This window comes from Cupressus sempervirens, chromosome 4 (assembly GCF_028749045.1).
Source record: "Cupressus sempervirens isolate cs-2001-9-10 chromosome 4, ASM2874904v1, whole genome shotgun sequence".
Taxonomy (NCBI): Eukaryota; Viridiplantae; Streptophyta; class Pinopsida; order Cupressales; family Cupressaceae; genus Cupressus; species Cupressus sempervirens.
In genome coordinates this window covers 744,877,751-744,900,525 of record NC_143121.1, presented here as the reverse complement: position 1 = coordinate 744,900,525, position 22,775 = coordinate 744,877,751, and the positions used below count along the sequence as shown (strand labels likewise).

At 36.8% G+C, this 22,775-nt stretch overlaps 1 protein-coding gene across 12 annotated transcripts in view; it reads right to left on the bottom strand.

Moving 5' to 3' along the window:
- Positions 1–22,775, bottom strand: part of LOC149563505 (transcription factor EMB1444-like) — a 187,038-nt gene that overhangs the window by 20,011 nt on the left and 144,252 nt on the right. For 2 of the 12 annotated variants that reach the window (XR_016364075.1, XR_016364076.1), the window contains exons 7-8: positions 1,164–3,296; positions 913–1,009 (exon numbers count right to left, since the gene is read on the bottom strand). Coding sequence is in view for 8 of the 12 variants with exons in the window: in XM_089826724.1 (XP_089682850.1) it covers positions 913–1,009; positions 1,156–3,296 (2,238 nt within the window). In the remaining 4 variants the exon portion in view is untranslated. Of the gene's footprint in view, positions 1–912; positions 1,015–1,155; positions 3,297–22,775 lie in introns of all 12 variants that reach the window. The other 10 variants (XR_016364072.1, XR_016364073.1, XM_089826725.1 and 7 more) reach the window with 6 other exon arrangements.

The window sequence follows — 22,775 nt, the reverse complement described above, 5'->3', positions numbered from 1 at the left end:
TTAAAATCTTTAAACTTCAAAGGATTTTTAAATTTGCTGATTCGTGGCTGATTTGATTCTGATTCATGGCAGATTCGCGAATCAATTCGGCCTTGCCAATTCCGATCCTGATTCTCATTACTTTGTAGTTTAAACCATTTGAGCTCATGGGAATCATCAAATCACCTCTTGGAGTATGCTAATAGAAACACAAATAGTCAACGACAATGCACGACTAGAGAACCTAAAAATAGAGACTTTACAAACGAAGTTGGACCACAATGAAAGATTTTTTTTTTTTTTTGAAGTGACCTTGAATATGGACTTTATGAGAAATGCTTGTTAATAGTTGGAGCCTCTTGCTTCTACCTTATGTTGCAGCAGTCTTCTATGTACAGAGCCTTCTCTTAAAACATCATTGCACATGCTACAGAGTATTTTATAACAATTGAAGGGGAATGATTATTCATATTTTGACAATTTATAGCTTTTAGGGTTCTTTGCCATATTCAACTTACAATTTTATTAGGTACTCACTTAAAATCTTATAAATTATGCATAGGCCATTCACATTGACTGTTTCAGGTTATGTCTGAAATTATTGCCTCATAAATATTTTTCTAATTTGAAATATAATGCAGAAAGGAAGAATGAACATTTGAGAAGAAGGCAGGTGGAAAGGATATTGACAGGCAAGAAAACTTTCACTTCCTAACTTTGAAAATATTTCATATAAAAGAAAATTTATCAATAACATTTTAAGTGAATGGCACTGATGGATAATGTTTTCTATGCATGTATAACATATCCTTACCGTAGATAAGAGAGAGAAATATAGTGAGAACCAATTAGCAACAGATAGGCATCTTTTTCATTTAAGGAAATAATTAACATTTTTTTTCCTATTGAAATATTTTCATGAAGAAACCTCACCTTTGATTCTTCACTAATCTTCAAGTTATCAGCATGCTTCATTATACACTGTAAGAAATTCAGATGCTTGATGGTTCGTTCCAGTAAAAAATCAATACTGCACTGGTTGAGTTCAACATAAAAAATTTAAAAATAGGTGCAAAATTGTTTGAATTTCACCGCACAATATTGATATTTTAAAGTTGGCTTTACCATAATAATTTAGAAGGATAAAGGATTGCATCAAATAAAAGCAACGCTTACAAAGTCACCTTAGTTCCACCAGGTATAATTTCCCGTAATTCTCTAACACAATTTTGAATTTGTTGTCTGTCCTTGGGCCTTAGCTTAGCACTGTCTCCAGGTCCAGCTTTCTTTCTATTCTCTTTGACTAGTTCTTCAAACTTCTGCAAATTCATAATCCTCAGCTCCTCGTGACTTCTGTTACCATCTTCATTAATCCATGTCTCGCACTGAATATTTAGAGGAACCTTAGACAGAGATTCTTGTATAGCTTCCCCTTCTTGGAAATTGTAAGATGAAGCCAAGCAATTTGAACATATTTTGTCCAGATTTGGCTCAATATGAGGAATGCCTATCAAGTCAGTTTGTTTTTGTTCATACTTACTGATTTCTCCTGTTAAGCATGGGTCATACAGAAATGGTTTGGTACTTAATCTAAAACCTGTAGATTTATCAGAGATATCGTCATCTTGTATTTGGAAAACATTCAGCTCCATGTTGCCATTTACAGTATTTAAGAGATGCCCAGAATCAGTATCAGGTAGAGATTGTAATGCAAGTTCAGTAGATTTATTCATATTACCACCGATATCCATTCCAGAGCAGCATACTGAACAAGGCAAATGCTCAAATGATTGATTTCTTGAATCAGGACTAGTTAAATTCCATTTTGGCAATAGCATTTCATCCCAAATATCTCCATCCTGAAACTTAGTTAGGTACGGTTCTAATGATTTGGAATCCTCATTACAAGCAGAAAATTGTAGCATGTCTTGAGAATCATCATGTTGATCTTTTCTTAGTGATTCAAAGTTCTTATTTTCACCTTGAAATGTATTTTCCCATTGATCATTCTTTAAGCTTGAAAACTCAGCAAGGCTTATTCCCATGTCTTCCATGCCAACTGCAGTGTAGCTGAATTTATGAGGAGAACCATTCTGGAGTATAGGTGGCTCATCTTTTTCCAAAATTTCTGTTCTCCAGCACTGTTCTAAGTTGACTTCTTCTGAGAAAGTTACACCATTCCCAAAAGGTGCAATATCACAACATTGAACTTCCGTTTTAGGTTCTTCTGTAACATTAGCCAAAACTTTCGATAAATGTTTTGAATTAAAGCCAGAAGTACACGTGTCCACTAAAGACAATGGAGAAGCAAAGACAGTGGCTTTGTCAATATCTGTCTCACCCGTAGCTATAGGAGTTATATCCACTGCTGCTACTATCTCATTGATCTGCAGTTGCACAGATGATTTTGAATACGCTGAGGTGTCTCCAGGATGATAAACTCCTTTCTGGCAGGGTTGAAGTGAAGACATCGTATTGGCATGTTTTAATTCCTTTAGATACGGATCATGTTCATTAAACAACCTTTTTTTGGTTGCCTTTTCATCCTTGATTGCAACAGTGAGTCCACTTGCCAAGAGATTTCCACCCACATTTGTTTCAGCTATACAAAGTGATTTCTGGGTAGATCCTTGTTCACTGGCAGATTTTAAGCTACCATGCATCTGATGCTGAATTGAATTTTTCCCACTAATCACTGATGAATCAAACTGCCATGGAAAATCAGTTTTCTGAATATTTTTGGTGATAGTTGGCATACAGCTTTTTGCTTGACCTGGAGCAGCATGTAGAGTCTTCTGATGATCAAATGAGGGTACTAGTGTTTGCATTGCAACTTGAAAAGGATGCATTTCCCTGTAAGTTGATGGTGGAATTGTTTTTCTTACAGCTTTCCCTCCCTGATAGTTGTTTACCGTAGGTGAGGAGCCTCTTAATTGCAGAGTACTAATCTGTAATGGAGATGAATGACTTAATATCGTGGCTGAAGTATCAGAACTGCATGCAGAAGCCAAGAGGCAGGGTTGAGTCTTTGGACCTCTTAACTCCATAGCAAGTGGGCTGCTGGAATTGACTAGTAAATTTGAGTTGTCCTCTTGGAAAATCAAATTATAATAATCTTGAATAGATGCCACAGGTATTCCCTGCAATATAGGTGATTCAACATGATTTGGTGGTGAGGGCATTGGTGCTAAAATTGGCACCTGATTTTTCACAGTCAAAGATGCTTCTTGAAATTCAGAAACAAATACCCCTAAAACATTTTGAAGTTTTACAAATAGTGTCCTGATGTGCTGTACCAACTCCAAATTCTCCAGTATCTGCATATAAAGAGCAATTTGCAAAATTATGTTCTAAACTTCTAATGTTTGGCCCAATGATGCACTATGCAATTACTGATGCTACAAACAAATCTGAGTGGCATCAAATTCTTCAATTTCCCTTCATGAGAAGGATGTCACAACAGGCTGTTTAGTTTTGATACTAATTTTAGAAATCCAATGACCAATGCACTGCTTCAAAGCCGAGCAATAATTAAAAAGTAAACAAACTCATGATTCTGCTCAGACACCATAGATTGGAAGAAAGTCAATATCCTCTTGGTGAGAAGGATGTAATGGGGTGCTTAGTTTTGACACTTATGTTAGAATCCAAAAACTAAAGTATTGCCTGCAAGCTGAGCATGAATTTAGAAAATGTAAAAAAAAATGATTCTGGTAATAGACAGCAGAGGTTGGAAGAAAGTATCGGACCGAATCTGCCAAATCTAAATCCAGAAATGCCTGCATAATTTCCTTTACATTGTGTTTTCTGTTCATAAACTCAACAAATCCAAAATTTTGTGTATATTGTTGAATTCGTGAACAAATCATTGGTCATTGTCATGCTGATTTTAGACAATCAAAGATAGCCAGAAAAAGGTCTCAAAATGAAGTCTCCAAAAGTCAGTCACAGAAGCCTGCAATGTGGCCACACCTACTTGTCATTACAGAACAGCTATATGGGCATGCTCTGTAGCCAAAAGAATTGGAAGGATAGCTAAATAATAGTGAAATTCTTTAAACCAACCAACAAAATAGCAGATTTTCTGGCGGTTTGGATAAGTTTAGAGTTGCAGTGTAATGCACTTAAAGTAGAGAGATCCACAACTGGCCATTTGATCAATAAGAACAGTTCTCCAAATGGACTCCTAGGAATAAAATCAAAGATTATTACAATAATTTTGTAATACTTGTGAGTAGAACACCTACAGAAACATTAAACAGAAATTAAAGAACATCCATGTATACAAATGGCCCAAATATGTGTTACAAACCCTCTAGGGATATAAAACTCCATGGTGAAATCTGGACCTATTTTAACTCCTGGAATATTCTATAACAGAGGTACAGAGGTATCTATTCACTGTTAAACAACTACACTCATAAATACAATTATAGGTCCTCATTTGCTAGATAATTAAGCACCCTTTTGGTAACTATTACAAACAGACAAGGAAACAAATGTCATTAATGTAAACAACCACTCATGGAGGTCATCTTGAAAACTTGTTACATGTATGGGTCAAGTTGATCTGTGTTGCTACCCCTATTACTCTGCTTTTAGCCTTTGTTTTGGTCAGTTGATTGTCAGTAAATCCTCAATCGCAGTAAGATCAAGTTGGTTGTTTACCCACTCAGGTTGTTAGGACTGTCTTGACTTCAGTCTTCAAACTGACAATTTTATAGTAACCAATTGTGACAAAACAGAAAATGATAGCAAGTGATGGAGGCCAAGGATAAAGGCAGAAAGGATCAGCAACATTTTGGAACAGCAAACAGAACAGAAGTTTGTAACTAGTTCAGCCATCATTCATAACCTAAGGTAAAAGTTTATGTGATCAAGTGAAAAAAGAAAATTATTTCCAAGTGGTGGAATCATTATGAAATGTTGATCCCTGTCATGAACTGCCCCTAAGTTTTAAGGCTTAAACATCACGTGTGGCACCTTTTGGGTGGCTTTGCTACAAATTCTTCAGCCCAAGCAAAGTTAAGTTGGCAGGAGTTGTAGAAACGTGCAAGATGATGAGGGCTGGTAGAGCCATCACAAAGTCACGTCAATAATAAAAAGGACAAGATACCGACCAATAAGGAAAGAAGCTGATATTCAAGTTGAATGCATGTTTTGAGTGGCATTGCCAGTCATAAATTGTGTAATATCCCCTTTGTAGGCATAATTGTTTGGTATATACCCTTAGCCTATTTTAATTCTCATTGGCTGTGATGAGCCCTGCTGGCTCAACCTCTATCCACTCTGTGACTATCTGTGTTGTTGGTTTTTTCTTCAAAGTTTTGTATTTTTTTTGTATTATGATAATATATATGCTTTTTATGGGTTTTTTTAAAACAAATAATTGACAATAAAATACTATGCTTGCAAAAGGTGATCTGAAACTAATTTTCCAAAGTATTAACTGCAAATGCTTTTCATATTAAGTCTAAGTTACTGGTTCGGATTCAGGGGCGGATTCTGATACAAGAAATGGTTTGTGGATTCGTGATTTTTTTATTCCATTATGGTTCGTATGGGTTTGTGTGTGTATAGTAGTATATATATATGTGTGTGTGTGTGTGTGTGTGTGTACAAAACAATAAGATAAATATACATAATTGAAAAACTAAATCATTTCATAGTATGAATCTATAATGCTTGATCAATAATCAATGCGAAATGTCAAGACTCAAAGATAAACATTAAAAATTTAAATACTTGATCATTGATCTATGCTCACATTCTACAGAAAATCATCACATTGAATTACTAAATCACAAAATGAAAATCCAAAATATAGTTCACTAAAGTTTGAAATATAATTCAATGTTCATGAATCATGAAAGTGTTCATCATTGATCAATCATCAAAATGGATTATTTTGTTAATAACTAAGTGAAGGTGCAAAATAAAATTTCAAAAGAATATCAACATCCTTGAAATTAATAGTTTCAAAAAGGAAAATATTCTTGGTGCAAATTGAGTTTTTGAAAAAAGCAAATTTTGCTTCTCCTTCAACTTGAAAGTCATAGAAGCAAATTGTGTTCACAAGCTAAATAGGCAAAAATGCCAGCATTTTGAAAAATAAGAGCAATATATATGATGAAAGATCCAGGTTATGTTGACAAACAAATGAAGGAAAAATCTCTATCTTTCCAGTTAAATTCTCTTTTCCTGAACAAGTATTATTAGACTGTTCAACTTGGCACTTTTTCACATACTGCATATACTAAAAGAAAAAATGAAGAGTATTTCAAATTGCTTCTCCTTCAGCCATGGATCTTTGGGGGTTTGTGCAGCTCCCTGTGGGATTCCCTCGATTTTGCACGGGACCCCAACCTGAGTCTGTGAATTTGAACCTGGTTTGCACCCAGACCCAGTTCAAGGGTCCAGGGTGCAAAACCAATGAAATCATATACAATGCAAGAGGAAATTATTGATTAAATTCTGAAATTAAATTGCAGCTGATAAGAACCTAGCATCCAACTGTATCACTTGGAAATTGATTGGAAACCTCCTATTTGTGCTAGATGTCCAATACTAGGTAGAATCACAACAAATAACCAAGGGTATTGCCCTAGGAGCTGGACGCCATAACTGGACAGCCGTATGGAAGCATGCAAGCTATTCAAATGCCTTGGGTTCATTACAATCTGTCAAAAAAATGCTGCTATGCGTAACTACAGGTCAGCTTTGAGAAATCTCTGCAGTCACACCTTTATTTGATCACCAAACTCTTTGATACTTCACCAATTTCACAGAATTGAACATACAAGTCCACATCATGTAATGATTCAGCTGGTCTTTCACAGCCTAAAGATTGCATAAACAATGAAGAGCTTTTGTCCTGCATTGCTGAAAACACCTGAAATCTTAGGTCTCATAGCACAATTCCTAGGAATTTTCAACATTGAAGACAAAACTTCATATGCATAATGAGATCGATTTCATTACTTAGGCTTTTATAATTCCTCCATAAAGTCGATTCATGAGGTTTCATCAGTAAGTCTCTTTAATGACATAATTATTATTTTTGCTGTAAAAGTTGACTTTATTATAAAATTATAAACTCATGCCAACTTAAATAATTCATTTAATGCTCATTGATAATGTATTTTGGCCCCATTCACTTTATTGACTTTATAATAAGCTTTTTAACGAATTATCTGTTGATGTTTGGTAGCTTCAATTGGATAAATTATGAGACTAAAGTGCAGAAATATATATATATATGTGTGTGTGTGTGTGTGTGTGTGTGTGTGTGTGTGTGTGTGTGTGTGTGTGTGTGTGAGATATAAATTAAATATATGTTAAATATATGAGATATTATATAATTACATAATCATTTGTTATTTAATTAGATAATAATGGATAGACAGAGTGATATTGCTGCCATTGGAAAACACATACCTTGAACAAGCAATGCTTAGTACATTTGTATCGATTCATGAAATTCAACATGGTATCAGAGCCAAGTTGGAGGATGTACAAATATGACTGACCTAATACTAAAGGGCAGAAATTGGAAGAAAACTTTAGAAATTGATTATCTAGAGTGATGTTCGGGCCTAAGCTATTCCTCAAATCACCCTCAGATCAGTAGTATTTGATCCATTGACTATAGGGGGGATCAGATCCTTACGATTTTTTTAAAGTAGCACCAATTTAGATTGGAATAATGATCTTAACATCATGATCTTGTTCGTCTCTTCCCCTGAGGCACGAAAACGTAAAGTGCCCTAAATGTTCTTTGTCAACATCCAAATTTCCAAACACTGTCTTTCCTGAGCCTCTATGTGACAAAGCCCTGAGATGATTTCAGATCCATAGGGTGATGCTAATCTTTGAAAGATGACAGTTTTTAGAACTTTGCATGAGAGTCATGTCTTTGTCTTCTTCCATGAAAAGACATTTTTTCTTTTTGGGTTTTCTTCCCTATCGATCAGCGGAAGATAGTTATTATTGGCGAGAGCAAGTACCGGGTTTGACAACAAGTACCTAGTTGGACCAATCACAAGATTGGTGACTGAAAGGTAAGACTCGAGGGTAATTGCTAGTATAGTCAACAAACCCATAAATAGTGTCGAGTGCAGGAAGTAGAATCCTCAACCCCATACACAACATCAAGCATCACAATATAAAGGTGGCAATAAATGTTGATTGGAATAAGAAGTGACCAGCGGACCACCACAAGGCATTTTATATACATATAATGAAAGAAAGGTATGGGTTCACACTTAATTTGTTATTTTAAGGAATTTCTACTACTTCCTTATCAACATACCTTTGATCAGCTCATTACTACCTTTTTTTCACCCTTATCTCCTTCACGGTGTGTGAAAAGGCCTTCCAGTTCTACTTGTCATTCCAGGTCTATCAGACCCCGCAGCAGTTTATTACGTCAACGACAGTCCTCTAGGAGCTCACAAAGACAGATCAGGGTTCCTGTCCATCCGCAATCTTATCCTTCTATGACTGATTTCTTTTTGCCATCGAAGGACTCCTAGTGTTTGACTCGGTCTTTCTCTGCACCTCTCTTTTCCTCTTCTAGTTTCTTGTTGCTTGTTTTTCTAGATCACCGTTTGGCACTCCTGCTATTGTCTGTTGTTTTATTGTAAACTCTCAATCCCATAGACCCTTTGTGGTCTTTTGTTGGACATTAATATTATTATCTTATCTTATCTTATCTTATTACTTAATAAGTAAATAGAATTGATAATTAATATTGGTAAGGATATCTATTGAGTGTCTAATAATATTATAAACAATAATATGAGATTTAATAATTTGATAGATTTTATGAATTAACTGATATGTTGCAAGATAACAATATAATTTATTATGATATTAAATGAGATGGATTTATATGTAGGCATATGTTATTATAATATATCTATGGATATACAATATCAATATGTTTATGGAAATAAATAATGATAATATATTAATAACTACATGAAATATTGGAATAAAATCAATTAATTATAGAATCAAGTTCTAATGTCCTTATTACTGAGAATAATTATTAACGGTAATTTTATTACTATAAGAGCTATGTGCCTTGATCTTTTCTCTAAAGATGTCTTGCGGGAAGAGGGAGATTGATATTAAGAGGAAGACTTGACACTTCATCAAGGCAACCTTGAAAGAGAGGGAGAAAATAGAGGGTATGGTTTAGTCAACCTTTGGTGATCTTGGTTGTATTAATTCAAAGGGAGTACACCATGTTGAGATGGATTCTCTAGTGGTTAATAAATTGTAGCAGTTGAGGATTAAGATTCATGAATATACTTTGTGATTATTTGGGCCTAACCCCTGTGTACATCAGGAGGCAATGACGACTTCCAAATGATTATCACTTGTATTTGCAGAAGTTATTGAAAGGTGACGATCTTACAATAACTTAATTTTTCATTATGATGAATATATTATGATGTCTATGCAAATTATGATAGATTATACTTTGCATGGTGGATGTTCATATGGTAAGCATTATGAGAATGTGTGTACACATACCTTATGAACATTTTGAGTACATGGTGAATGTTATGCAAATTCATGTTGAAGAGGCCATTACACATTATACTTGGTGAATATCAAATGAGTTCACATTCAGGAGACCATTAGTCACAGCACTTGGTGAATATCTTGCAACTCAACACTTGGGAGGCCATTGCTCAAAGAGTACGTGGTGAATCTCAAATGAGTTGACATTCAAGAGGCCATTACTCCATATATCTTTATATTACATTTGTTGTCGGTAAAATTATAAAATAGCTGACGAGTAGATTAGCTTATTGTCGGTGAAGTTATAAAGTAGCCGACGGAGTTGAGTCACCCCTTCGGAATGGTATATGTACAACTTTGGATCATTGTTGTAAGCATCATTGAAAAAACTATGTAATCCCTTCGGCATATATGCAAATAATAGCTGGGGTATTGTTGTATTACATGTTCTTGTCTATAGTTTGTACGCATTAAACTCTTTACCCCATATGGTAAACAGTTGGTGTCACTGCCCAATGGACCTGGAACGAAGGTGCAGGAATGAAGACTAATACCGAATTAGCTTAACAAAGAAAGAAATAAGATAAAGGGAAAAAATGAAATATGCATCGCACAAGAAATTTTAATTTTGGCACAACAGACCGAGCGCAAACGGAGGTCTCAGTAGATTGTTGATGGACACCGAAGCACCAAGAATTGTCGGAAGAGACTCGACAACGGTTGAATTTGGTGTAAGAAACAAGGGAGGAATTTCTTAACCTGTATATTGTTGATGCGAGTTTTGTATCACTTACATAACATATTAGTAATTGAATATCTGATACGGAGTATCAAACATACAATTTCTCTCTTGAAAAGTTATTGCTCACGGGATATGAGAACAACTCCAATGTTCCTTATGTTGTGAGGTTTTCACACCATTGCCCCAAATTCTTTGGGGACCCCCTTTTTTTTTTGTCGCCTCAGCAAATTTTTGGTTTGTCAAAAAATCTTGAGTTTTGAAAATTTCACGCCTTGGCACTTTCGAGCCAAAAGTGGGGGAGACTTAGCTTATTTTCACCCGGTTCCACTTGATTTTTCAAAGCCACCAATTTTATCCTTAGGCCGGAGAAAATTTCAAGGAGCAATATTTGGCAGGATAAAATTGTAAATTTGTACTTAGACGTTTTCTTTTGAAAATTTGGATATAATTGTGTAAATTTGAATAATCTTTCAAAAGGAAAAAATTTTGTTAGACTTAAGTTTCGGAAAATCTCAAATTTTTTCTTTGGTGAAAATTTTAATTTTGTACAAATGGGGCTAAATTGCAAAAATCGATTTTGGCTCTAGGAGCAATTTTATTTTATTTTTGTCAAAAAAGATTTTTAATTGGCATAGAAAAATCAATTTGGAGAAAAATTGCAAAAAATTGACTTTAATAGATTTAAATTGCCTTGAAAACTTTTTTGCCATTTAATGAAATTGGTAATTTAATATTGAGAAAATGGCTTTTGATTAGCCAAAATCAGATTTTAATGACTTATTAATTACTAAATCCTCATTAAATGGAAGCATTTAACATCTCCAAGGCATCATTTAATTTCTTTTCGCAATTTGGAGCTAAATGGCAATTTGATAGTGCAATTTTCCCTTTTGGCAAAATTTATTTTTTGAGCTAGGTATTTAATTGTGGGCCTTAATTTTGTTTTAATTTTATTTTTTCTCTCCTCCAGGACCAAGTCGGCTGGCTTAGAGGGAGAGGGAAGTTGGGTATAAGAGATAGCCCCTCTCCCATTTCTTCCTCACATTTCATTTCTTCCTCTCCATGCTTAGGCGAATTTTTATTGAGGAGCAGATTTTTGGTGATTGGCTATTTAGTTTCAAGGCAGATTTCTCCACTTCTTGGCAATTTTTCTCTTGGGACAGATTTCTCATTGTTGGAAGACTTGGCAAAGGGCAGATTTCCTCCATTTTTTGGCAATTTTTGCTAGTGCAGACCTGATTTGTGTGCCATGAGCAATTTGTGTGAGGGTCCGATTTTCTCCATTTAAAGACTGCACTCTTTATATCAGACTTAGGCAATTTTTGTTGGGAAAGAAGATAAATGAGAAAGTCTGATTTTTGCTTTGTGGACAAGTGGAGGATAGCTTTAGATGTTTAAATTTCTGATTTGCAAAAGGTTTGAAGTTCTTAAGGTCTAGTCCTAATTCCGAAAAATCGCTGTAAAATTATTGGTTAAGGTGAATTTTCATCATCTAGAGTTGCAAGGGGTCCTTAAGCTGACATCCTTCTTTCGTTCTAGTCTAAGGATTGCTTCCCTTGGTTCTACTTGCCTTCTGTCCACCACTCTACCATCTCGTAATAGGGCGACGAGCATGGAGGATGTTAGTGCAAGTAAGAATCCCAAGCGGATAAACACTAAGAAAGACAAAGAGGATATGATGCCTAAAATGCCCTTCTTGAAAATGAAGAGAATAACTGACACCAATATCGGTACAGTGGACATGATATGGATGAAGGAAAGACTAAAGGAAGGACAATCCCCTTTGGCAAAGAGGATATACAAAAGTGGAATCGTACATGCGGCAGCTTTTCCTCCTACATTGCCGTGTCCGGAATTGATTATGGAATGTGCATCCAGATTTGATCTAAACAGTAAATCCATCATTTTTGGTGAAGGGAAGAGAGTGTTGGCTAACATTGGCGAACAAGCAGTCAAAGAAGCATTCAACATTCCCCAATACAAGGGCATGACGGTTGTGATGATGGATTAGGCAACCAAATCATTTCAAGATAACCAAGAGACCTATTTCATGCATCTAAAGTAGAATTGGATTCACGAGGGAAAGAAAGGTGTTAGCAGATCATCAAGGTTCACAATGGCAGATTTCAAACCAGAATATGGTGATCTTGTTGTCCTTCTCAGTTGGATCATGGGCCTAGCTCAAGGGATGCAATTTGAAAACTGGATATACTTCTTCATTGATGAGATTGAAAAGGTGAAAAGAAGGTTTGATTGGGCCAAGATCATAAGTGAGAACTTAGAATTGCAACTCAGAACCGTACAAAACCAAAGGCAATTCTACATGGGCTCTTATCTGTTCTACCTAATTGCTAGATTGTACAAGAGTTCGGGACTTAAGGCCTTAGGAGAAGTTGGTAGTGGATCGGGGCAATATTTGGGACATGAATGCTATCCGCAGCTCCATTTGCACAACAACAAGGATTACAAAATATTTTGTGATGCTTTCGCCATGAAGACAGTACGGGTATTACAAGGGACACCTGCTAAGAGACTTTCACCGGAAGCAGAAGCAAGAATTAAGAAGTATGGGAGTTGGTTCATTCAATTTTCCGCAATTTACATAAATTAGAGTGGCAGGAAGTATATATTGTCCCAACAGGCTTCCAAGATACCCACCCAACAAGGTAGTTTTAATGGAATTGGCTAGGCAACTGGAGCACTATGATAGAATAATGAGAAACGAAGGAAAAACAGGTGTTACATTCGCAATCATAATTAGCAATGATAGTTGCCCAAATTGGGCCTCCTTTGAGGGCGCGGAAAAGGAATTGGAATGGTATCATCTAGGATGGTACAGAGCAAGGCAAGGATTTGATCCTAAGGGTCCTATCAAGGTATCTCATGGAAATGAATTTAAGCATAGCATCAATTAGAGAAAGGTTGAGGAAGGCGAATGAAAGAATAGCAAAGTTGGAGGCCAAGAACAAATATTGGAGAGATTGCTAGCCCATCCAACAGTTGCACCAGGCAGCCCTTCCTCAAGACAGTGGGAACAATTCAGAAGAGATATCAGCTCAACTACATGAAGTCAAGGATTGGATCCATGATACAATCTAGGATGGGCGAAATTTCCTGCCTTCCTTCATCTCGACATTCCAGTCATTAGTGGCTATTAGAGACAAGTTCAGATTATTCGAAGAAGAGTGGAAAGATTTCCTTCCCATCAAAGATTTGGTTATTCCTATGCTACAGGCGTTCATTGGGCTACCAGAGGCATATCTGCAAAGGGCCAGGTTGATTAACGAGACAGGATTGAGTATGGTTGAATCTTGGTTTGTTGCATTGACTACCAAACTTAGAACACTTGAAGAAACACATAATGAGATTGCACGACATAGCCCAAGCATTGACACTTCTATTTCAACCATGATGAGCGACGTTGGGGTGGCACTTGATTTTGAGGATATTAGAGAAGAGGATGTCAACAAGACAGATTTTGGATCGAGGTTGGATGAGTTAGGAAAGGTTGCTATCAAGAAAAAGCATTTGGGCACCCTTTCCTCTCTCAGTGCTTTTATTGGATTTGCGAAAGAATATGAGAAGGATCACGAAAAGATACTACAAGCAGCGAGCAGCATGGTGAAGTCAGCGGAACTCAGAATGAAACACACACCTTGTCCTCCTATGGAAGAAGTTAATGAAAGGCTAGCTAAGTTCATTGCCTTAGCTAAGAAAATGAAAGAAAAGGGAAGATTTATATTAGAAGATCATTTGATGTAAGCCCAAGTGGCAATTTCCCTTTCTTCTAGAATAGGACAAGTGTCTATTTCTGATTGGCCACCATTTTGGTGCCTTCTCGTTGGTTGCCACTTTTTGAACTTTTTTCATTGGTCCATTGATGAGGTGGCAGCTTCTCATTGAAATTAAGGTTTTGAGGATCCAATCTGGATCGTTGATCTTGTTTTGATCTCCATTGTTCGTTGTATTTCTGACCCCTATAAAAGGCCGTTTGCTCTCATTTGTAAAGTGTTGGAGAAATTGTTGCGAAGATAATACCAAAATTGCTCTCTTTTTCATTGCTGCGATTTGCATGTTGATTAAGAACATTGGGTGTTATTGCATGTTTTCCACTTCCACATAGTTAGATTTCTTTTCAAGTTGTTGAAGTAAATTTCATTTCAAGTTGCTAAGTATGAGTGAAGTAGATGGATAGTTGATTGATAGCATTGGTAAATGTTTGATAGGGATCAATACTAGACCACTAGCATCCTAGTGGCTGGTTGGGAAGCCTTGTGTGGTAAACTAGTTTATTATTCCTTTGAATCATTGCACTTATGGAAGTGAGACCACTGGTCAGCTCTTATTAGGTTCGATCCCTGTCAATTTGCTAACCTTCCATTCGCAAGAGTAGGAGTAGAATAGTGAGTAGCTGGGTAGTCGAAGTTTAGAGAGAGAGAAGTTAGAGAAGTAAGTCAAGTATCAGAACTCATCCATTCACCTTCCACCACCACCGCTTTCCATCAACATCATCATCGGCAGATACACCCTCCATCATCACTACTATCAACATTATCTGCCACCCATACATTTCACAAACCAAGCCACCATCACCTTCATCCTACCAAAGTCCAAGTCATCCTCAACAATTTGCGTAAGGCCGCCTACGTGATTACCAGTGAATCACATCGATAAAACTGAGTGAGTATCCAACAGTGTAAGGAACATTGGAGTTATGCTCATGTCCCATGAGCAATAACTTTTCAAGAGAGGAGTTGCATGTTTGATATCCCATATCGAATAGTCAAATCCTAATATGTTATATAAGTGACACAAAACTTGCATCAACACCTTACACTTGTGGATACTCACTCAGTTTTATCGATGTGATTCACTGGTAATCACGTAGGTGGCCTTACACAAATTGTTGAGGATGACTTGGACTTTGGTGAGATGATGGAGATGGTGGTTCGGTGTGAATGCTAGATGATGTTGATGGCAAAGTGATGGTGGTGGAGGGTGAATGGTTCTTACGGCTGGTATTTTTCTAACTTTCTTCTCCTAAATTCTAAGTCCGAAACTTCTTGCTATCCTACTTCTACTCCTATGGATGGAAGACTAACAAATGGATTGGGATCAAACGTAATGAAAGCTAACCAGCGGCCTCACTTCCACAGGTGCAATGATTCAAAGGAATAATAAACTGGTTTGCCACAAAAGGCTTCCCAACAAGCCACTAGGATGCTAGTGGTCTAGTAGTGATCCCTATCAAACACCTACTAATGCTACCATGCAACTATCCATCTACTTTACTCTTACTTAGCAACTTGAAATGAAACTTGCTTCAACAACTTGAAAAGAAATCTACTCTAACTTTTTGGAAGTAGAAACCATGCAATAATAGCAAAGGCTCTTAATCACCATGCAAGTCACAACAATGAGAAAGAAATAGCGAATTTTGGCATTATCTTATGCAACAATTTTCTCCGACCCTTAAAAATGAGAGCAAATGACCTTTTATAGATGCCAAAATTACAACTGATGGTAGAGATCAAAGGCAAAACCGACGATCCAGATTGAATTCTAGAAACCCTAATTAGGGTTGCCACCCCATCGGCCAATGAGAAGACACCACCTCGTCAATGGACCAATGAAAAAAGTGTAAAAGTGGCAACCAATGAGAAGGCACCAAAATAGCAGCCAATCAGAAATAGACACTTGTCTTATTCTAGAAGAAAGAGAAATTGCCACTTGGGCTTACATTAAATGATCTTCTAATATGAATCTCCCTTTTTCTTTCATTCTTTTAGCTAGCCTTTTGTTAACTTCCTCCATTGGAGGACAAGGTGTATACTTCATTTCAAGTTCAGCTGATTTCACCATAGTGCTTGCTGCCTGTAGCGTCTTCTCATTTTCCTTCTCATATTCTTTTGCGAATCCAACAAGAGCATTGAGGGAGGAAAGGGTGTTCAAATGTCTCTTCTTGATAGTAACCTTTCCTAGCTCATCCAATCTCAATCCAAGGTTTTCTTTATTGATGTCCTCTTCTCTGATATCTTCAAAATCAAGTGCTACTCTGATGTCACTCATCATGGTTGTAATGAAAGTATCGACGCCTGAGCTGTGATGTGCAACCGTCTTCTGTATATCTTTTTTGCCAAAGGGGATTGTCCTTCCTTTAGTCTGTCCTTTACCCATATCATGTCTACTGTATCGATATTGGTGTAGGTTATTGGCTTCATTTTCGAGAAGAAAGGTGTTTTGGGCATTATATCCTCTTTGTCTTTCTTAGTGTTTGTCCCTTTAGGATTCTTGCTTGTACTAACATCCTCCATCTCGTCGCCCTATTAGGGGATGGTAAAGTGGTGGACAATTAGACTAGCAGAACCAAGAGAGGCAATCCTTAGACTAGAACAAAAGAAACAAGTCAGCTTAAGGACCCCTTTCAACTCTAAATGATTAAAAGTCACCTCTACCAATAGCCAGATCTTAACTCTTTTGGAATTTAGGATCAGACCTTGAGAACTCCAAACCCTCTTGCAAATCAGAAATTTGAACACTTGAAATTGTCCACCATTTGTCCACACAAATCTCAGACCTTTGATCTTGATAATTTCCCAAATAAAATTGCCCAATTAAGGGCAGAAATCGCAGCTCCTTTAACAAAAATCAGAATTTGCCAAAAAAATCGCCTAACACCATGAAAATTTGCCTTCCAACAAAAATCGCCCAAAAGAAAGAGCCAATCTACCCTAGGAAAATTGCTTATGGAGGAGAAATCTGCACTTGCAAGGAAAATCGCCCAACAATGGAAAGTTGCTCCAAGACAAAATTCGCCCAAAACAAGAGAAGACTGCCCTTGCCAAAAATCGCCAAACACCAAAGAGGAGAAGATGAGAAGTGAGGAGAGGAGGAAAAAGTTTCCTCTTATACCCAACTCCACATGCCTTCCCCAGCTGGCCGACTTGGACCTGGAGGGAAAAAAAAAAAAAAAAAATTACAACAATAAATGCTTAACCAAAATTAACTTTGCCATGATGAAAATTAAATTTTTAAAATTGTCAATTGGACCAAAATTGCAAAAAGAAAATAAATAATGCCTTGGAGGTGCTAAATATTTCCATTTAATGAAGATTTAGTAATTAATGTCATTAAAATCGGATTTTGGGTAGCCAAAAGCAATTTTTCAATAATAAATTTCTAATTTCATCAAAGACTTAAGAGTTTTCAAGGTAAAATTAATCCATTTAAAGCCAATCTTTTGCAATTCAATTGAAATGGATTTTGCTATGTCATTAAATTTTTTTGACAAAAATAAAATCACTTCTATAGTCTAAAATCAATTTTGCAATTTGACTTCATCTCCACAAAATTATTTTTTTTCACCGAAAAAATTTCAAGATTTTCCAAAAAAATTTCAAATCTAACAGAGTTTCATTTTTTTAAAATTATCCAAATTTACACAATTATATCCAAATTTTCAAAAGAAATCGTCTAAGTACAAATTTTACAATTTTATCCTACCAAATGTTGTTTTTGAAAATTTTGTCCGGCCTAAGGATGAAATTGGTCGTTCTGGAAAAATCAAATTGGAACCGGGTGAAAATAAGCTAAGCCTCTCCCCATTGGCCTGTAGGTGTCCATGGCTGAAAAAAATCTCAAAAAATCAAATCAAAAATTGTTGAACAATCCAAAAATTTGCTAAGGCGATTAAAAAAAGGGGGTCCCCAAAGTTTTGGGGCGATGGTAAGAGAACCTCACAACATCTACGCCGAGGGAAGAAAATCTAGATGAAAGGGAATTAACTCGCACAGCTTGGAATGCCGAGGGAGCATGAGCATGGTGTGAACTCTTTGTTCGCGATACGCTTCCGGAACAAACAATTTCGCTTGAGGAAAATCCTTTTCCACCAAGTACCGCAGCTGTTGGAAATAAGACAACTATCTAAAACAACACGAGTGTTCAGAAAAATACAGGTGTGCAGAACAACACAATGTAGGTGTACAAAACAACACAGGTGTGCAAAACAGCGAGGGTACACAACAAACACCTCCAACTTGAATAGTAATGGTTGGACCAAAGGAAAATTTGCGAAAGTTTGATGGTGATGAAACAACCGATCCAATCAGACATTGTAAGACATGCAAAACAAATTGGACGGCGAATGGCGTAACCAACACAGATGAATGGGTTTGACAATTTTCAGCAACCCTAAGGGGTGTAGCAATTGATTGGTTTGCTGACGCTGATCCTCAAAAATTAACTAGAGGGGCAAGAGTTAAAAAGGAGTTTATCATCGAATTTCAGTTGCTGCAAGACAACAATGAGATCGTAGCAGAAATCTACACCACAAAGTAAGGGAAAAATGAAACAATCCGTGTATATGCCAGAAAACTAAAAGAATTAATAAATAAAATAGAAAGTAAGCCGATAGATGGGCTGAAAAAGCGATGGTTCATTGAAGGACTACACCTAGAGTTAAAGAAGAAAATGAAGATTGTGTCGCCATCATCATACATCGAAGCATACAATCGAGCAATGGACTTAGAAAGTGAACAAAAAATGAAAAAGAAGAAGAAAAGTAGCTTGTCTAACTCATGACTCATCTTCAGAAGGAGATAGCAGTGGTGATGAAAAGGACAGTAAGAAGGTTTGAGCCCTCGAGAAGGATATGATCAGAATGATGAAGGAATTTAAAAATATGTAGAAAGAGATGAAGAGAAACGAGCTATGGTGCACAAAATGTAAGACAAAAGGTCACGCGAAGGGATCCTGTCCAAAAAACCAGTTCTGGGATATCTGTCAAATTATGGGACATTCCACAAAAGAATGCCCCTTCAAAATTAAAACAAGAGGGCATCAACAAGTGCTCCTGACAAAAGAGGCTTCCGCGTCAGGAGGGAGTGGAAACACCAGCAATAATACCAACAATAATAATGGGGGCTGCAGCCACATTCAATATGATGCGAACGGCAACCCGATAGTTCAATGCCGAGCATGCAATTTGTGGGGCCGCATTGCACGAAAGTGTACATCAACGAATACACCAAAGTTGTTATGCCGATGGTGCGGTCCTAGAGATCATGAAGATGCCAAGTGCCCGAAATCAAGAGTGAATCTGATCAGCATTGGCACGGACGAAGAAGTCTTAGCAATTACCCGTAAACAAGAAAAATTGTACCCCGACCCGACAAAAGAAAAGAAGAGATTGGAAGAAGCACGAACGAAAATTGAAAAAGCAATGCAGGCAGAGAAATCACAATTGAAGGACACTATTGATACCTCAACAAGGAACTGCGCAGAACAAAACATCATATGACAAATATTACAAATTGAAATACCAAGCAAGTTAAATGATCTGATCTTCACAATGCCTCAACTACGGACAACACTTACAAACATAGCCTCGACTACTAAACTACCAGGAGAACATGGAAGGGAAAAGGAAAGCAGAGCAAGTGTAGCGGACCCAATGCTATTAGCCCTCACATCTGGACGGCATCTGACGATCGTAGAAATGGGTATATTCGGAACGGTCCTTTTAAACACAATTGTGGATGGAGGTTCAGGGGTAAACGTCCTACTAGAAAATACCTAGAAGAAGTTGGGACAGCTGACATTGTGGCCACCTACATTCCAGTTGCTCACAACAGACTAGCACAGGATCAAACCGTTGAGAATCCTGATGGCACAACCAATGACTATTGGAACACAGTCGTTCTTACTCGACTTCGTCATCATTCCGTTGAAGAGGAGAGGACATGACGCCATTCTAGGCTGGGGATGGCGCATACAAGCAAAGATTAAGCATGAGTGGAAGAAGAATACACTATCAATGGAAAGCAAGGGACAAAAATTCATTATTGATTCACACACAAATGGTGGGCGAAGAAGCTCTATCATCTGATTCCGAAGAAGAGGATGAAGGAAAGCAACAAATGAAACAAGATCAAGAAGGAGTCGGTTGGAAGGTGGATCGACAGATGATGATTTGGATTCGGTGAGCGGATTATTTTACTGGCAGATGGAGGATTATGAGCTATTCCAGAGCTACAACATACTAACGATAGAGGAAGGGCACAACAAAGATAGATTCCCAAGAGAATTCAGGGAATAAAAGAAGGGGACGTACCGCTAGATGAAATACCTGCACATGTATTCGATGAGGGAAAGCCGATAAAATATGACGAAGCTACAATAAAGACCATGAATTTAGGAGATGAGACCGAACCAAAGAGCATACTGGTGGAGGATAACTGGAATCCAGTACTAAAAGCAACGGCATTTAAAATATTTCTAGAATACAAAGATGTATTTGCTTGGACATACAAGGATTTGAAAAGAGTATCGTTGAAGCTGTGTGTTCATCGCATTCCGCTGGTCGAAGGTGCAGTGCCTGTACAGAAGCAACCTTACAAGATGAATAAACAATTACACAACGCGAGTTACAGAAGAAATTAACCGAATGCTAGAGGCCGGTATTATTTTTAAGGTTCAAATAAGTGAATGGGTGTCACCCATAGTCATATCCCTAAAGAAGGATACCACCCAAATCAAGATATGTGTCGACTACAAATGTCTCAATGCAGTAACAATGAAGGACCCCTTCCCGATACCCTTCACAGACAGTATATTGGAGAAAGTAGTTGGACACGAGATTTATTCATTTATGGACAGGTTCTAGGGATATAATCAAATTTGCTGTAATAACCCCAACAGGTTATAACTTCTTCAAACACCAAAAATCTTTATAGTTCAGTGGTTTGACATTTCGTCAAACACTTTGCAAGCAAGCTCTGATACCACTGTAATGGTCCTGCTCAAATCCGACCTTAGAATGCTGATTGAAGGCTTGAAGAATTTTGTCAAACACTTTGCATACAAGGTGTCATATGACGGATATAACTTTTCAGATTGCTGCAATGACTCTTGTTTCGATTTGCATCAAAAAGAATGCTTACAAAAAAGACTCCAGATTGTCTAAACAATGACCTAACATGAATGTGCAACTAATTTTGACAATATTCAATACAAATATGTGACTTAACTACTTGCAAAATGCAGCTACAGCAACTAGTAATTATGACAAATACTTTGGATGCAACCTAAGATGGCATTAATGCACTTACAACCGAGTGTCATTAATATAAACACTTAGTATGCAAAATTATAACATTATTTATGCCAAAAAGAGAACTTACAGCCAATTGATATTTTGTCAAACAATTGGAATGCAAACTAATAAGCTGATCATCAACTCTAGGGTTGCAATATAGATAGTCTAAAAATTACAACGCTCTTTCAATTGCAAAATCCTAGCCTTCCTTTGATACCAATAATGCCAAATGGCAAACAAAGACAAGTACAATGTAAAATAGTGAAGTGCTGAAGCTATATTTTGTACTCAGCTGAAAACCTACATTTTTCAGGAAATATGCCAAATGAGAAGTGAAGAACCTGATTGTAGATGGCTGCAATAATTTTCTTCAATGCTGCCCCTTCTGCTTTGCTTTTTTTCGATCTACTTTTTCCACTTGCTTTTTTCGGATTTGCTTTTTCGAACTGCTTTTTTCAGATCCGCTTTTTTGAATTGCTTTTTCGGATCCGCTTTTCGAACTGCTTTTTTCGGAGCTTCTTTTTCGGCCTGCTTTTTCAGTTCTGCTTTTTCGGCCTGCTTTTTTCAGACTGCTTTTTCGGTTCTGCTTTAAAATGGCTTCCTATAATTTCAGACCTGCTAGAAATGACCTCCAATAATTTCGGCCTTGCTAAAATTGCCTCCTGAAATGCTGAAATGCTGAAAATGGCCTTAGGCCCAATGGTGCCCTAGCTGAAGTGACTGAAGTATCACCTCCAAATGTGCAACCCTTCAGAAGATATTTCACTTCCTCAGTTATGCTAATCCAAGGGAGTTTTCGTTCCCAAAGATCAACTGACTATCTGAAACCACTTGGCTCCACAATAGACTATGTGACTGAATCACAATTTGATGTCAAGAGAGAAATAAACAACTAGATGATTAGAATGAAGCCCGGGGTGCCTATTTATTCTTTTTCTCCACTTTCTCCAGAAACTTCTAGAATATTATTTTATTTTATCTATTAGTGACTTTATAAAAAATATTTTATAATTCGTCACTTCATTAAATTAATTAAATATAAAGTTACCTTTTAATATTTATTTATTTGATAACTTTATAAATAATTAACTTAATATCACTTATTTATTTAATTAAAATAATTAATTAGTCATCCTCATAAAATATTCATTATTTTGGACAACCTAATTAATTAAATTAATTAAATCAAATTGCCTCCAAAATGGGGACATGACATTTGCATAGCAAAAGAGGACAAATTTAAAACAACATTTGTGGTAGAAGGTGGGGTGTATGCATACAACCAAATGCCATTCGGCTTGTGCAATGCGCCGGCTACGTTCCAAAGAATCATCGTGCACATATTCGACAAAATGTCTTTCGAAAATTTCAAAGCATTCTTGGATGACTAGTTCGTATTCAACACCGAAGACAAACATCTGGCGA